General features: G+C 34.1%; 2 protein-coding genes and 1 pseudogene across 3 annotated transcripts; 2 read left to right on the top strand and 1 right to left on the bottom strand.

The window, feature by feature from the left end:
* Positions 1–380: 380 nt before the first annotated feature.
* On the bottom strand, positions 381–16562 carry LOC144548413 (stress response protein). Of its 2 annotated transcripts, none has more exons than XM_078297072.1 (6): positions 16246–16557; positions 15897–15953; positions 14930–15147; positions 14269–14397; positions 13767–13829; positions 381–660 (listed from the first exon to the last, which is right to left on the bottom strand). In XM_078297072.1, the coding sequence occupies exons 1-6, from the start codon at positions 16496–16498 to the stop codon at positions 409–411; spliced, it is 972 nt and encodes a 323-aa protein (XP_078153198.1). In that variant the 5' UTR covers positions 16499–16557; the 3' UTR covers positions 381–408. The 2 variants fall into 2 exon arrangements, with proteins under 2 accessions (XP_078153198.1, XP_078153199.1); XM_078297073.1 differs by lacking the exon at positions 381–660 and adding an exon at positions 12873–13063 and having other exon boundaries at positions 16246–16562.
* LOC144548277 (splicing factor U2af small subunit A-like) lies at positions 4969–5873 on the top strand. The gene is made up of 2 exons (XM_078296962.1): positions 4969–5554; positions 5657–5873. Exons 1-2 carry the CDS (start codon positions 4969–4971, stop codon positions 5857–5859), a joined length of 789 nt encoding a protein of 262 aa, XP_078153088.1. The 3' UTR covers positions 5860–5873.
* On the top strand, positions 11202–12242 carry LOC144548634 (splicing factor U2af small subunit A pseudogene; annotated as a pseudogene).
* Positions 16563–17332: the final 770 nt, after the last annotated feature.

Here is a 17332-nt window from a genome sequence, read left to right as displayed (position 1 = left end):
TTTCTCATTAATTATATGGTTTATAATTAACAAAACTGATGACATACTAAACTTCAGGTTATATTGTCGACAAATTAACATTTATACTCTTTTCACAGAACTTAATCAGAGACTAATTTGTTACCTCAAATAAGTCACATGTTAGTTTCCAACGACTTCTGTCACCAAAAACAAAAAAGGAACCAAAATCAACAAAGTTGCCAGACTTACTGGGTTATATATCAGTAATATATCCAGCTGCAAAAATTATTTGACTCTCTATCGACAGTTTGGTACAAGAGCACATCTAATTTTTTCGAGATTAGCCAATCTAGTTTTCTTTAATTTTAGAAACAAGACCTCTTTCTTTGGTTTGCTCATTTATATAAAAAAAAATTCTTCCTCTCCTTTTCTTAGCATATGGACTACTTAACTTTCTTCCCAGTAAGGCAAAAGACCTGATAGAAATGAAAGCATAAACAGGATCACTAATAGAACAAACGTCAGTATAAACTTGAAAGAATATATAATAATCATATTGTCAACCCAAAAAGATACAAACAAATTCAAGCGCTTCAAAATTTTAAGGTTCCATTTGGCCACAATCTCTTTCTTTTGTTTTTTCTTCTTAGAACTACCAGTATGTTGTTCAGTTTTCTCTGCGGCTGCATTCTTTGCTCTCTGCAAAGGAGAACAGCAAAAAAGATACCAGACACTAAACTAACATTTGATTGCTATTGAAGCATGGCTGATTTTTCATTTATTAATACTTTCTTTTATTTTGCTGCACTCTTTTGGTTTTAAGTTTAAAACTACAGAGTTCAAATGCCTCCATTTTTTAAACCTTAATATACAACAACAAAGTAGACAGTATTCGCGAGGGAAAAACACATTTATGACAGTATTCCCTTGCGAAAAGTACCGTCACGAATAGAAAAAATACATTGATAACGGTACTCCATCGTGAAAAGTCACTTTTTACCCTCGCGAATACTGTTTCATTGTTGTTTAATTAAAATATTAAACTCGAATATCAATATAAAACCGTTAGATTTTGTCTATATCATTCTCTATGAATATATAAAAAATAGGGAAAATTTCTGCTATACCCATACAAATTTTTGAAATAGCCAATATCTCCATAAATACACAATAATAGCTAATATCCCCATCAAAACTTAACAATCTTTCTTTTATCCCCATCTAATTATTTAACTTTTTATTTAATTATATTAAAATTTGATTTGACAAAAATACCCTTTTAATTTTAAGGTGATTTTTGTTTCTAATCATCTTCTTCATCCCTTTCCTGTGCTTCATGCTTAATTGTAATAAAAGAACGAGATGCATTTTAGTTTCATTTTCCTTCCCTAATTACCATATGTCTGTATTCTCTATTATCTTTTCTCTTCCTCTCTCCAGGATTAAATGGCAGAGGCCAAAACAAAATGCATTTTTCTCCTAACCACGAACTCTCTCCTCTGCCTCCAGCTCACTCGACAATGACCTCACCGCTTTGCTCAACTTCTACACCGTCTCCGATCAGTTATTAGGTGCGCTCTGAACCTGGAACCGCTCCGACCCCCTTCTCCACATGCCACGTGGCTCGGGGTCACATGCGACGGCGGCCGGGTCATGCGCTTGGTACTTGAAGACTTGAACCTGACCGGTACAGTTGGCTCTGTCCCAGCTTGACAGTCTCAAGGTAATTAGCCTCAAATCAAACCTGTTATTGGGTACCATACCCGATTTATCCTCTCTCTGGGCTCAAGGTTTTCTTTCTCGCTTACAACAATCTTCTAACTCTACACCCGCTGTTGTAAGAGATAATGTCTTAAGAATTAGATGGTATATCATCTCATTCGCACTTTAACGTCAAGTTGGGACAATTAGCTGTTATTAGTATTGTCTCTCTATGGAGAAATATAGTCTTAACGGAGAAATATACTATCTTAAGTAAAATCCTTGTAAAAATCCTGAGATCCTGAGTAAACAAGTAAACCTTCGGCAGTTATATCATCCCTGATTCCAATTCATTAGCAGCACAGCACCTCAATTGTTGTACAGAACACCTCTATTTGATATTAGAAGGGTATATTGGTCAAATAATATTTAATATATAATTAAATAAAAGTTAAATGCTTAAATGGGGATAGAAGAAATTTTGTTAAGTTTTTATGGGGACATTGGATATTATTGTGTTTTTATGGGGATATTGGCTATTTCAAAAATTTGTATGGGTACATCAGAAATTTTCTCAAAATACAACATTTTGACTTTGTTTTGATCAATATCAAGAGCTAATTAAAAAAATACATGATATGGATAGATTTTGGACGTTGATTTTTCAACTTATTGATTCACATAAAAACAAAACTGAAAAGTGATAATTTTGTATGTGCATGTAAAGATAATAATATAGATCACATCTAACAGTTTTATTTGACATATTAGTTTTAAATTTTTTGTTTTTAGATGTTTAAAAAATGAAGGCATCCGCATTTGAACCCTTCTCCAAAAGCTATGATTGTATATAATATAGAATATTGCAATATATATAGTAAAAAGCTAGGGAAAAATAATTATGCTTGGGGATCAGTTAAGCCTTAATTATGCTTCGAGTGTTCAATAAATAACAATTAAACAAAAAGGGAAAAATAATTGTTGGTCATGAAACTGACCTTCTTAGTCTTTGCCTTTGACGCCCTGTGTCTTTTTTTTGAAACACGAGGCCCCTCCTGACCTAATATATGTTTTACCAAAAACAAAGGAAACAAATAATAATATTCCACAACTTGATGACAATAGAAATAGTGTTTTTTTTACTTGCACCAAACATACAGGATCAGGAACACCCTTTTGTGAGTCTTTTGCGGTGAGGATAAGGCATATATATAGGAGGAGCGGCGGATGAGGGAAGAGAGGATCCGACGGGAGGCCATGGCGGCGATGGCCATGAATGCCAGTAGAAGACGGGATCTAGGGTTTTGGTTTTCTCCCTAGTTGATTGATGACATGGGGGAAGAGGAGGTAAGTGAGGGAGAGAGAGAGTGTGTGTCAACGGAGGATTCATAAAAGCTATCTTACATTCTGACATTCATGATATATATGAGTGATTTATGAATTGACATAACTGTCCTCCGCTCCGCCCTTCAAAAATAAAAAAATTTCGTATTTTTTTTAATTTGTCAATGAATAAAATTTTAAAAATATTAGACGAGAGTATTTTTTCAATTATAGAAAATAAAAATATTAAAAATATTATTGTTTAGAAAAAGAAGTATAATTATTCAATTTTTTAATACCAACAATAATCCAATATACCATATGTTTGGTGTATTTTGACTAAATTTTATATATTAATTAAATTCATATGTAAATATGAACCAACTTAAAGAGTACGTTGAATGATACACATGATGTATTATAAGATTGATAAATATAAAAAGACTTAAATAATATAAAAATATACGAAAAAGATAATGAAAAAATTGAAAAAATTAAAGAGACTAAGAATATAAAAAGTATGTCTTTTTAGTAGAATATATAAAAAATAATGTTAAAGACTAATTGAATGATTCGATCATACTCTATGATAATTAAACCTTCATAATGGGGATAGATAAAAAAAAAAAAAATTATTACCAAGACAACCTTCCTTTTTTTCAATTTAAAACTTCTTGAAATGATGTACTTAAATAGATATTTTTTAAAAATAGAACTCATTTAAGTGATTTTAAGAAAACAAGTACAATCGGTGAGAAAGTTACAAAAATCACCAATACCGAAGCACTGCTTCAATGGAGAGAGGTCTCAACAAAATCTTAATATACAGCGTAGATGATTATTTTTTGTAACTACCCCTCCACTAAAATAGTGCCTGAATAGAGATGATTTTTGTAACTATTTCATTCATTGTGCTTGTTTCCTTGAAATTACTCAAATGAGTTCTAAAAAAAAAGAAAAAAACAACTTTAATAATTAATGCTTCTTTAATCTTTCTCCTAGAGGACCAAGAAGACCCATCGACTTCACACGGTCTACGTGAAACTGTTCCAGGAAAATATTTTCCTTTCCAGAGTTGCCGATGGTTAAATCCGTAAATCGAGTTCGTTTGAGATTTTGAATATATCTATAGCCGTTCAATTTGCAAATCAGGTCTTCAAATTGGTTATTTAACAAGACAGCCAATTAATATTTTCCCAATCGCGCTTTTGGAGGTTTCTCTTCTCTCTCTCTCACTCCATCGCTGCAACAGCCAACAAGGTAACATTTCTCACAAATCCTTCCCTCTCGCTCATGCTCTAACATAACAGTAGTATGCGTTTTCATTGCATTATATACAATTTGAAGGAATTGATGATATTAATGCATGATTTTTTAGTCCATCAATCCAGTTGAGGTTGCAAGAACCGATCTTTTATTGGTCTCATATTGTTTCATAATAAAGGGAAAAAAGTGGAAATTCGTATGAAGTCTATTAATTATTCTAGCTAGTTCTGTGCTCCTATTCTCTGTATGACAGTGAAGCCATGAAGCCGTGAAGGAAATTTCTTGTTCCATCAAATGCGATTCTTGGTGTTTGTAATTCAGTTGGATTACTTAACTAATTACCAGTATACCTAACTTCTATTTTGGGTATTGTAACGAAGCTGAAATCTTTTGTATTGGACTACTATGAAACTTCAAATTATTTCCTTTAATTCTTTAATTAGCAAATTAAGTTTACTGCTTTTTATTATTCTACATATATTTCAAGAGGGATATATCATATTGATAATATATATATATATATATATATATATATATTTGACAAACGATTATGAGAATAACAGAGAAATCTGATAATTCATCGATCGTGGTCAAGCAAATACGGTTGTTAATATGAATCCATTGTAAAAAATTTTGTTCTATATATCTTTCTTGAAAACACTTAATAATTCTATTTTTTTTAATCCATTTATTTCAGGTCTTGAACCTCCATAACAAATGGCGGATTGCCCAATGTACTTAACAACCGGGGTATGCCGTCGTGGGAAGCATTGCACGCAGAATCATAACCGCCCCACCATCTCGCCCACACTACTCTTCTCCAAGATGTACCAACGCCTTGACAAGAGCACTCCTGGCATTGATGCCGAGGGCAATCCCATTGATCCGAACCAGATCCAGGAACACTTTGAAGACTTCTACAAAGACATCTTTAAAAAGTTGAGCAAATATGGTGAAATCAGGTGCTTACATGTGTGTGATAACCTTGCCTACCACATGGCTGGCAATGTATACGTTCAATTCTGTGATGAAAAGCAGGCGAAAGCTGCCTTCAAAGGTCTTCAAGGGATGTTAGACAATAATGGGCGACCTATTAGAGTTCATTACTCACCAGTCACTAATTTTTATCAAGCGACATGTGGGCTATTTGAGAAGCACAGATGCGAAAGGGGTTTTAAATGCGATTTATTGCATGTGAAGAAGATAAGACACACACTTATGCGAAAGTTGTATTCAAGGTATAATCAGAGCAGGAGCAGAAGCCCTAGTTTTAGAAGGGATAGAGAGAGGTCACATGAAAGAGGTGATCATAGGGACAGAGATCGGGAAAGGCATGAAAGGTTGAGGTATAGCCGGAGTCTGAGCAGGAGCTGGAGCCCTAGTTTTAGAAGGGATAGAGAGAGAGGTGATCTTAGGGACAGAGATCGGGTAAGGCATGAAATGAGGTATGAGAGAATGTCTAGGAGGTCGAGGTATAGGCGGAGTCGAAGCAGGAGCAGGAGCCCTAGTTACAGAAGGTATAGTAGAGAGAGGTCACATGAAAGAGGTGTTCAAAGGAGCAGCATTGAGCGGGACAGAGATCGGGAAAGGCATGAAAGGAGGTCTTAGAGGAGGTCAAGGATCGAGGGAAGGGCGATCTAGAAGCCCGGTTAGGGTAAGCAGTGAGGAACGGAGGGCTAAGATTGATAACATATATATTAGGATATCAGGACTAATATCATGTCATTGGGTTTTGATTGAGTTGCATGTGGTTGAGGCATCTTAACATGTTGCATCCAGTATCAAACCAATTGGATTTGAAATTAATTTATTGTGGTTAAAAAATTGAAACTAATCTGTGTTTTAAATGAAGATTCAAATGACAGAGAAATTTATCTTTCTAATATCATGCATCTGATTGTGCTGTTTCAAAACAATTAACTTTTTACAATCAGCAACATTGGATATTATATTGCTTTCCAAATTGTTTACAGCCTCTGTTTTTTTTTTTTTTTTATTCTGACTTGCCTCATTTTTTTTTAAATAAAATACTATGCTGTTGAAATCACCATTGTTTTCCCCAATAATGTCCTGTATCTTTTCTTTAATTTTAGAAAGAAAAAAAGGACCTAACCATTTTTTTTATCAACTCTCTTTAGTTTGCTCATTTATTTAAAAAAATATATCTTCCTCTTATTTTCATAGCATATGGACTACTTTCTTCCTAGTAAGGCAAATGACCTGATAGAAATGAAATCATAAACAGACGTCACTACAAACTTGAAAGAATATATAATAATCATATTTTCAACCCAAAAAGATACAAACAAATTCGAACGCGTCAAAATTTTAAAGTTTCATTTGGCCACAACATCATTTCTCTTTCTTTTGTTTTTTCTTCTTAGAACTCCCACTATGTTGTTCAGCTTTCTCTGCGGCTGCATTCTTTGCTCTCTGCAAAGGAAAATAGCAAACAAGATACCAGACACTAAAACTAACATTTGATTGCTAATGAAGCATGGCTGATTTCTCATTTATCAATTCTTTCTTTTATTTTGCTGCACTCTTTTGGTTTTAAGTTTAAAACTAGAGGATTCAAATACCTCCACTTTTTGTGCCTCCATTTTTTAAACCTTAATAACTTAAAATATTAAACTCGAATATCAATATAAAACCTTTAGATTTTATCTATATCATTTTCTCTATGAATCTATAAAAAATACGACATTTTGACTTTGTTTTGAATTTGATCGGTATTTTTTTTTGCTTCAAACACGCCCGTAGGCAATTTCATTCATACCAGAAAAGTTTTACACTTAGGAGTTACAATTTAAAAAGGGGAAAAGTATACCCCACATAATTTAATCCCTCCCTTCTACCCAAACCCGCTAAGTAATCAGCCATCTCATTGTGGCTTCTTGCAATTTTTTCACATTTGAACCCCAAATTTTCTTTGAACACCCTCCATAATTCCAACAATTCTCTAGAGGCCCTCCAATCAACATTCACTGGTGGTTGAATTTGTGATACTGAGGATGCCAAAATTGCATTATCAGTGAGGAAATAGCATGTCGGTGTTGCCCTTTGCAGCACAAACTGAACCGCTACCAATAGTGCCTTGGCCTCCGCCTGAAGAGGGCATGCAGATGACGCTTGCTGCGCCCCATATGCCAACAACTGCTCACCCTTCTTCAGAACGAATCCGATTTCCAGTTTGCCATGAGTTTACCCAGGATGCATCCGAATAGCAAACAATTTGTTGAGATCGTCCAATCCCTGTGGCATTACAAACCGTACCGGTATTGGCTCCTCTCGTACCAGCAGCCCTTTCACCCCTCCCATTTCCTTTTACCTTACTTACCAAACCGTTCTCTGCTTTGATTGCCAACAGGAAACTTGAGAATTGAGCTAAAGAAGGCTGCTGTCCTTGATATACTCTTGAATTTCGACATCTCCATATTGCCCAAGCAATTGAGGCAAGCTCTGACCATAGTTCTTCTGTACCAGTTGTCAGCACCAATAGCAAAGCTTGCTTGAGATTTCCCGGTAGCTGATCTGTTCTGAAAGGGAAGCCCGAGCTCATCCAGCACGCTCTTGCAAATTGGCATTGAAAAACCATATGCATTGCATCCTCCTCCCCTTGAGAACATATGACACATGTTGACGAGACAGCTCCAATTCTGGTTGCTATTAATTGTGCCAGAGGTAGTGCACCAGAAACAAGCTTCCAGAGAAAGAGCCTAACCCGCGGTTGTATATCCCCTTTCTTCCATATTCCCTGCCACAGCTCAGGACAATTATTCAGTACAGCCCTCCACCTCTCATTTATCTCATTGTACACCCTTAACAAAATCTTAATGTACAGCAGAGATGATTATTTTTTGTAACTCCCTACGCCCCCCCTCCACCAAAATAGTGTCTAGATAGAGGTGATTTTTGTACTTTTCTATTTATTGTGCTTGTTTTCTTGAAATCCCTCAAATGAGTTCTAATTAAAAAAAAAAAAAAAGGTTATGGTCCCCAGACTTTTGTCCACTATTTGTCCACAGTGTTGATTGGATCAGGTTAAAACTGTCACTAACTTTTCTATTTTAACTGTCCGCCTCTAACTTTCTTATTTAAAACAACCGCCTCCAACTTTTCTAAAGGGCTTTCAAATAAAAAAAATCCTGATCTCATCGTCTCGTCTCTTCTGATCTTCATCCTTCCCCTCGCCTCTCCGACCCCATCTACACCTCCACCTCCTGCTCTTTCTCTGACGGACTCGTCTCGTCAGATCTGGTGAAATCAGTCAGTTCAATTTGAAGAGGCAGAAATCGCGAGGTTTAGGATCTAACCCTGATTTCTCACAAAGATGTACAGATTTATTATGATTGCATCTTACTTGGAAGCAGCGACTAAAATTTACTTACGGTTGCATCTCACGAAGAACATAGCGAAATTTAAATCTAGTGAGTTATATCTTTATTTCTGTTGAATTTGTTGTTTGATTTGATGCAGTAACGGATCTAGCATTGTTTTGAACTTTTATTTGAACTTTTATTTGAATTTGTTGTTTGATTTGATGCAGTAAGGGATCTCGTAATTATTTATTTATTTCTGTTGAATTTCGATATGGAGGAGATATGAGGAGATGATCTGAGAGAGGCGATATGGATGAGAGATGATAGAGAGGAGATATGGAGTATTGATCTATTAATTTTACAGTATTTCTCCTGTTAATTTTACAATATTCATCTTGTGAAAATATGAAGAAAATAGATGATAGAGAAGCGATATGGAGTATTGATCTGTTAATTTTACAGTATTTCTCCTGTTAATTTTACAGTATTCATCTTGTAATTTTACATTATTCATCTTTTAGAAATCTGGAGGAAAGAGATAATAGAGAAGCGATATGGAGTATTGATCTGTTAATTTTACAATATTTTCCCTGTTAATTTTACAGTATTCATCTTGTGGAAATATGGAGAAAATAGATGATAGAGAGGCGATATGGAGTATTGATATGTTAATTTTACAGTATTTTTCCTGTTAATTTTACAATATTCATCTTGTAATTTTACAGTATTCATCTTGTGAAAATCTGGAGAAAAGAGATGATAGAAAGGCGATATGGAGTATTGATCTGTTAATTTTACAGTATTTTCCCTATTAATTTTACAGTATTCCTCTTGTGAAAAAATCTGGTATGTTTTGTTTTTATAGTTTAAGTTGACAATTTTATAGTATTGAATTTTGTATTTTTTTACATTTTGTTTTATCGTTTTCATCTGCTTATTTTACATTATTGAAATTTTATAGTTTTTACGTTTTGTTTTCACAGTTTAAGTTGACAATTTTACAGTATTGAAAATTGATATTTTTTTTAATTTTATTTAATCATTTTCATTTGCTAATTTTACATTGTTAAAAATTTATAGTTTTTACGTGTTGTTTTTACAGTATTAAAAATTGATATTTTTTAAACATTATATTTTATCGTTTTCATCTGTGAATTTTGCATGTCTGTAATTTTATAGTTTGTACATTTTATTTTTATAGGTAAAGTGGTCAATTTTACAGTATTCAATATTTTGATGATTAATTTGTGTGTTCATTAAATCAAGAAAAAAGAATAAAAAAAAATTGATCAGAAAATTTAATTTTGTCTTTTTATCATGTTTTTTGTCAAAATAACTGCTAATAACTAACATTAACTGCCAATAACTTTCTATAACTGCAATATTCGAAAGTACAGTTTGAAATTACATTTTTTTTGTCTTGTAGTGCAAGTTGTAATCTGTTTTTAACTATAATGGGACCACTTCAAATAGTTGCTGGATGTTTTGTGATTAACTGATATATTTTATGTGATATATTGTATAATTATACAGCATTTAAAAGTAGTTTTACAGTATTCGCGCAATTCAAACTGTGGACAAGTGGTGGACAAAAGACTATGGATAATTAGACTTTTTTTTTAAAAAAAAAAAAAAACCTTTAATAGTTTAATTAATGCTTCTTTAATCTTTCTCCTAGAGGACCAAGAATGACCCATCGACTTCACACGGTCTACGTGAAACTGTTCCAGGAAAATATTTACCTTTCCAGAGTTGCCGATGGTTAAATCGAGTTCGTTTGAGATTTTGAATATATCTATAGCCGTTCAATTTGCAAATCTGGCCGTCAAATTGGTTATTTAACAAGACAGCCAATTAATCCTATTTTCCCAATCGCGCTTTCGGAGGTTTCTCTTCTCTCTCTCTCGCTCCATCACTGCAACAGCCAACAAGGTAACATAACAGTAGTATGCGTTTGCATTGCATTATATACAATTTGTAGGAATTGATGATATTAATGCATGATTTTTTAGTCCACCAATCCAGTTGAGGTTGCAAGAACCGATCTTTTATTGGTCTCATATTGTTTTACAATAAAGGGAAAAAAGTGGAAATTCGTATGAAGTCTATTAATTATTCTAGCTAGTTCTGTGCTCCTATTCTGTATGGGGTAAGCTAGCTGGCCATAAAGTTACAGTGAAGCCATGAAGCCGTGAAGGAAATTTCTTGTTCCATCAAATGCAATTCTTGGTGTTTGTAATTCAGTTGGATTACTTAACCAATTACCAGTATACCTAACTTCTATTTTGGGTATTGTAACGAAGCTGAAATCTTTTGTATTGGACTACTATGAAACTTCAAATGATTTCCTTTAATTCTTTAATTAGCAAATTAAGTTTACTGCTTTTTATTATTCTACATATATCTCAAGAGGGATATATCATATTGATAATATATATATATATTTGACAAATGATTATGAGAATAACAGAGAAATTTGGTAATTCATCAATCATGGTCAAGCAAATACGGTTGTTAATATGAATCCATTCTAAAAAATTTTGTTCTACATATCTTTCTTGAAAACACTTAGTAGTTCTTTCTAATTTTTTTAATCCATTTATTTCAGGTCTTGAACCTCCATAACAAATGGCGAAATGCCCAATGTACTTAACAACCGGGTCATGCCGTCATGGGGATTATTGCACGCAGTATCATAACCGCCCCACCATCTCGCCCACACTACTACTCTCCAACATGTACCAACGCCTTGACAAGATCACTCCCGGCATTGATGCTCAGGGCAATCCCATTGATCCGAACCAGATCCAGGAACACTACTTTGAATACTTCTACAAAGACATCTTTAAACAGTTGAGCAAATATGGTGAAATCATGTGCTTACATGTGTGTGATAACCTTGCCCACCACATGGCTGGCAATGTATACATTCAATTCCGTCATGAAAAGCACGCGGAAGATGCCTTGAATGATCTTCAAGGGATGTTATACAATAATGGGCGACCTATTAGAGTTGATTACTCACCAGTCACTAATTTTTATCATGCTACATGCAATCTATTTGAGAAAAACAGATGCAAAAGGGGTTCTAAATGCAATTTCTTGCATGTGAAGAAGATAAGACATGAACTTACGCAAGAGTTGTATGCGAGGTCTTGGAGATCGTGGTATAGCCGGAGTCAGAGCAGGAATCCTAGTTGTAGAAGGGATAGAGAGAGTAGAAAGAGGTCACATGAAAGAGGTGATCATAGGGACAGAGATAGGGAAAGGCATGAAAGGTTGAGGTATAGCCGGAGCAGGAGCAGGAGCCCTAGTTTTAGAAGGGATAGAGAGAGGTCGCATGAAAGAGGTGATCATAGGGTCGACAGAGATCGGAAAAGGCATGAAAGGTTGAGGTATAGCCGGAGTCGGAGCAGGAGCAGGAGCCCTAGTTTTAGAAGGGATAGAGAGAGGTCACATGAAAGAGCTGATCTTAGGGACAGAGATCAGGTAAGGCATGAAATGAAGTATGAGAGAATGTCTCGGAGGTTGAGGTATAGGCGGAGTCGAAGCAGGAGCAGGAGCCCTAGTTACAGAAGGTATAGTAGAGAGAGGTCACATGAAAGAGGTGTTCAAAGGAGGAGCAGTGAGCGGGACAGAGATCGGGAAAGGCATGAAAGGAGATCTTAGAGGAGGTCAAGGATCGAGGGAAGGGCGGTCTAGAAGCCCGGTTAGGGTAAGCAGTGAGGAACGGAAGGCTAAGATTGATAACATATATATTAGGATATCAGGACTAATATCATGTCATTTGGGTTTTGCTCGGAGTTGCATGTGGTTGAGGCATATTAACATGTTGCATCCAGTATCAAACCAATTGGTTTTGAAATTTATTGTGGTTAAACAATTCAAACTAATCTGTGTTTTAAATGAAGATTCAAATGACAGAGAAATTTATCTTTCTAATATCATGCATCTGATTGTGCTGTTTCAAAACAATTAACTTTTTACAATCAGCAACATTGGATATTACATTGCTTTCCAAATTGTTTACAGCCTCTGTTTTTTTTTTTTATTATTCTGACTTACCTCTTTTTTTTTAAATAAAATACTATGCTGTTGAAATCACCATTGTTTTCCCCAATAATGTCCTGTATCTTTTCTTTAATTTTAGAAAGAAAAAAAGACCTAACCATTTTTTTTTATCAATTCTCTTTAGTTTGCTCATTTATTAAAAAAAATATATCTTCCTCTTCTTTTCATAGCATATGGACTACTTTTAACTTTCTTCCTAGTAAGGCAAATGACCTGATAGAAATGAAATCATAAACAAACGTCACTACAAACTTGAAAGAATAATCATATTTTCGACCCAAAAAGATACAAACAAATTCTAACGCTTCAAAATTTTAAAGTTTCATTTGGCCACAACATCATTTCTCTTTCTTTTGTTTTTTCTTCTTAGAACTCCCACTATGTTGTTCAGCTTTCTCTGCGGCTGCATTCTTTGCTCTCTGCAAAGGAAAACAGCAAATAAGATACCAGACACTAAAACTAACATTTGATTGCTATTGAAGCATGGCTGATTTCTCATTTATCAATTCTTTCTTTTATTTTGCTGCACTCTTTTGGTTTTAAGTTTTAAAACTAGAGGTTCAAATCCCTTCATTTTTTAAAACTTAATAACATGAAATATTAAACTCAAATATCAATATAAAACTGTTAGATTTTGTCTATATCATTTCTCTATGAATATATAAAAAATACGACATTTTGACTTTGTTTTGATTGGCATCAAGAGCTTAAAAAATACATTGATATGGATAAATTCTGAATGTTGATTTTTCAACTTATTGATTCACATAAAAATAAAATTGAAAAGTGATAAATTTTTATGTGCATGTAAAGAAAATAATATAGATCACATCTAACGGTTTTATTTAACATATAAGTTTTAAATATTTTGTTTTTAGACATTTAAAAAATGAAGGCATGATGGTGGCATTTGAACCCTCCTCTAAAAGCTACGATAGAACACCACATAGAATATTGCAATATAGTAATAAAAAGCCACTTCAAAAAGCTATTTGCATAGTCAGTTATCTTTCCATTGCTGACTTAAGCTTAGGGATCAGTTAAGCCTATATTATGCTTCAAGTGTTCAATAAATAACAATTAAAGAAAAAGGGCAATTTTTTTGTTGGTCATGAAACTAACCTTCTTCCTTCTTAGTCTTTGCCTTTGACGCCCTGTGTCTTTTTTTGGAACATGAGGCCCCTCCTAATATTTTTTACCAAAAACAAGGAAACAATTAATAACATGCCACAACTTAATGGCAATGGAAATTGCGTTTTTTAATTACACCAAACATACAGGAACACCCTTTAGTGAGTCTTTTATCGATACATTATTTTATGAAAATATGTAATATAACAAATTACTACCGCATAAAATTGACCCCCAATTTCTCAAGTTTGAAACCAACAGCTAACATTATTCTGGGATATTCATAAATGACTCAAACTTGCACATATTTTGTTAACCATATTGCACCTGCATCTTACAAGTCTATTTCAGTGAACTAAAGTAAAAAAAAAAATATATATATATATATATTATTTGGGAGTCAATTGTAACAAAAGATGTATTGGATGCTTCTTGCAAATAAAATAAACATTAGATCATTAGCCATGCTATTGCTAGAGCGTAATATATATACCTCAGCAAGGGCTAAAGTTCTAGCATATCTTTCAGCATGTGTTTCATAATCCTCTTCCAACTCTCCATCACTATTTAGCATGACCTTCAGCTTCCCTCCTTCAAAAAGCTTCTTTGACCTAGCATGCCTCTATAATCATAACAAAAAAAGAGTGGCTAATTTTTTACATTGTAAGGTCTCTTTAATTCGTAACCATCAAAAAAAAGGTCTCTTTAATTCGAATGAAGAAAGTCGAGAGTTAAAAAAATAAAAAGTAAAAGTTAACAATTAGGATATCGGGTATGATATCTTATGAAAAACCTGACAACCTTAACAAATGACAAAACTATTCCAAATCAAGTAAGAAACTTTTCAAAATGTAAAAAAGTTATAGACATGTAGTTAGCCTTATAGATTGGGTGTAAATAATTTTTGTGCAACTTGGATGTCATTTTTTATCCAATCAAATGCTGGTTAATACAAACCGTGGCAAATTCTGAGTCACTTGACAAACAGTCAAACTTACATTAAATTTCATAATTATTCACATGTATGATGTGCCAAATGCCAGATCTAAAACTTTTTTAAGTATTTTTTTACAGTTGTCAAGATGATCAAGTTAATCCCTTGTTGAGCTCAACCCTTGGGATAAATTCCCCTGTCAAGATGCCTTGTTTCTTACCTTTGATTCAAGATGTTGTTTAACAATCTTTTCACTTAAGCAAATTATTCGAGGGCAAAGCTTGCATCTAAACACAGACTTCGACTTCAAAATACAGCTGTCAAGCTCTTCTACACCAGTGCTATTTTCTTTAGCAGCGTCAGCTTTAACAATGCCCCCTTTTTTGTGCTTTTTTATTGGTTTTGTTTCCTTCTCTTCCTCCATATCAGCAACTAAGCCTGTTCACATTTTACACACAATTGTTTAAGTGGCTAGATAACTATATGATAAATAGATAAAATAACAATAAATGAAACCACAGGAGTGATTTGAAAGACATTATTGAGACATATGATAGTGTATTATACTACCAAGAGCCAAACTAGTCATGCTTACTACCAGCACCACACCAGCAAATATACTTGTACTAGTCAAAAGTCAAAATATGATAAAAAAATATGCTCTTTTTTATAATATGAATATTTGGGGTTTCAAAATCCTAAACCTCTTGTTCAGCAAACTATCCTTTTAAAAACAAATGAAAAAAGAATGGAACTGTCGACTGTGCATGTTGATGAACCAGCTGATGTAGCATTCCCTAGTTCCATCTTCATTATCCTAATTTCTACAAGGACTCTTTGTTATTGTATACTTGGGAGACTAAAATGCAAACAAATGTATTTGTTGTTTATTTGTAATGTTCCAATTCCATAAGGCAATTAGGCTATAAGAGATTATTTACAATTTGAATTTGCCTACTTATTAGTACATGTCTACTTGCAGTTTAAACTTGTCTTTCTATACACATATAGTTTGATTGGATTCTACTTGAGAAAATCAGAATACTGCACAGCCTCACAGAGAACACATGAAAAATAACCAAAACATTTTTTTGTCAGCTTTTACTTCAGCAATCAGCATAGCAAGGTTTTAAACAAAAGGAGTTCTCAATAGAGAAACAACATAACAAATTATTTCATAGTAATACCTGGGGAATCCTCGTCAACCTCATTTCCTGAGCCCTCTTCACTCTCATATCCTGAACCTAACAATTTCAAAGCACAGACTCATCAGAAGAAATTAATGAATTTGATGGATCTGATCAAAAGAAAAATGTGCCAAGACCTATTTGCATATTTCAGTCAAGAAGCAAATAGACCATTGCATATTAACAAAAGCATTGGCAAACAAACAATAGCACATAACAAGCTTATCCTGCAATTTTTTAGCAATTCTCATTTTAGTACTTCAACATCAGACTGTAGTATGCAAATTGTTAGATTTTCTCACACAAGGTCAATTTTGAAGCAACAGTTATATGAATGCAAAAGAAATACCAGGGGAGGGAAATGAAGGCTGCTTCTGGTAAAGAACTTCCTCTTCTACTTTGTCTTCATCGTCACTCTCCTGATTCGTTTCTACTGTAACCGCTTGTTCTCCTCCTGATTCTGATTCTGATTCAGACGCTTGCTCAGGGCGGGCGGGAACATCCGCATCAGATTCTGTACCCGAATCGGAAGAAGAGGAATCCGACGAGGATCCTCCGCTTTGATCCCCATGATCTACCTTGTAGTGAACCCTCTTTATCATCTCCTCCTACCTCCAACACTAAGAGTAAGAGGGGTTTAGGATTGCTGGCGTGGGGAGGCGCAGTGGTGGTGGAAGAGGGTTTTAGTTTTGAGAGTAACTCATGGGTTGTTAGTGGTCTTGGGCTTGGATGAGCTGACATTTCGCGAATTTTGGGCCGGGCTTTTAGGGCTTTGATTCTTTAATAGTCCAGAACTTTTTTTTAATGGTCCAGAACTTGTAAATTACGATCTGAGTGCAATGGAAATATTGTCTGGCCATGCGATAGAAATGGAATTGGTACCATGCACAATGTGCTTGTGTTTTCGCTCTAATCATCAAATTACGGAAAGTTCGATGCATGAAAACCCATTGAGGCATTGAGTGTATGTGGTTGACTTGCTTTATCTAACTATTGAGAACCATTTATTATCTATTCTTAGTGACAAATATTTTGTCTTTCGTACGACAGAACTAGAAAATTTAAATAACATGATTAAAATTTTAAATGCGTATGTACGGAACTTGAACTCATGTCTTAGTAATAATAAATTGGAATCCTAACCACACTAGAGTACAATCACACATGTGAGAATTTACGGCAGGAGCTGAACTATATAAAAACTTTTAAAAAAAAAAAATTATATACATGATTAAATTTTTGACGTTATTGGAGTGACTAAACACCCTAGCTAAGGCTATACATAAATCCACCTCTGACCCTCTGAATGAGAGGTTACCGGTTAAAGATCTCTTACAAATATTAAATAATTAGGTGATTTGATCTTTCACATTTATCCGAAAAAAGATTATATGTTTGTAGTTATGGACTCAAATATAATAATAAAGAATTAAAAA

Source organism: Carex rostrata, chromosome 33, assembly GCF_964058835.1.
Source record: "Carex rostrata chromosome 33, lpCarRost1.2, whole genome shotgun sequence".
Classification (NCBI taxonomy): domain Eukaryota; kingdom Viridiplantae; phylum Streptophyta; class Magnoliopsida; order Poales; family Cyperaceae; genus Carex; species Carex rostrata.
The sequence above is the reverse complement of the archived record's forward strand: the minus strand, read 5'-3'. Positions and strand labels throughout refer to the sequence as shown.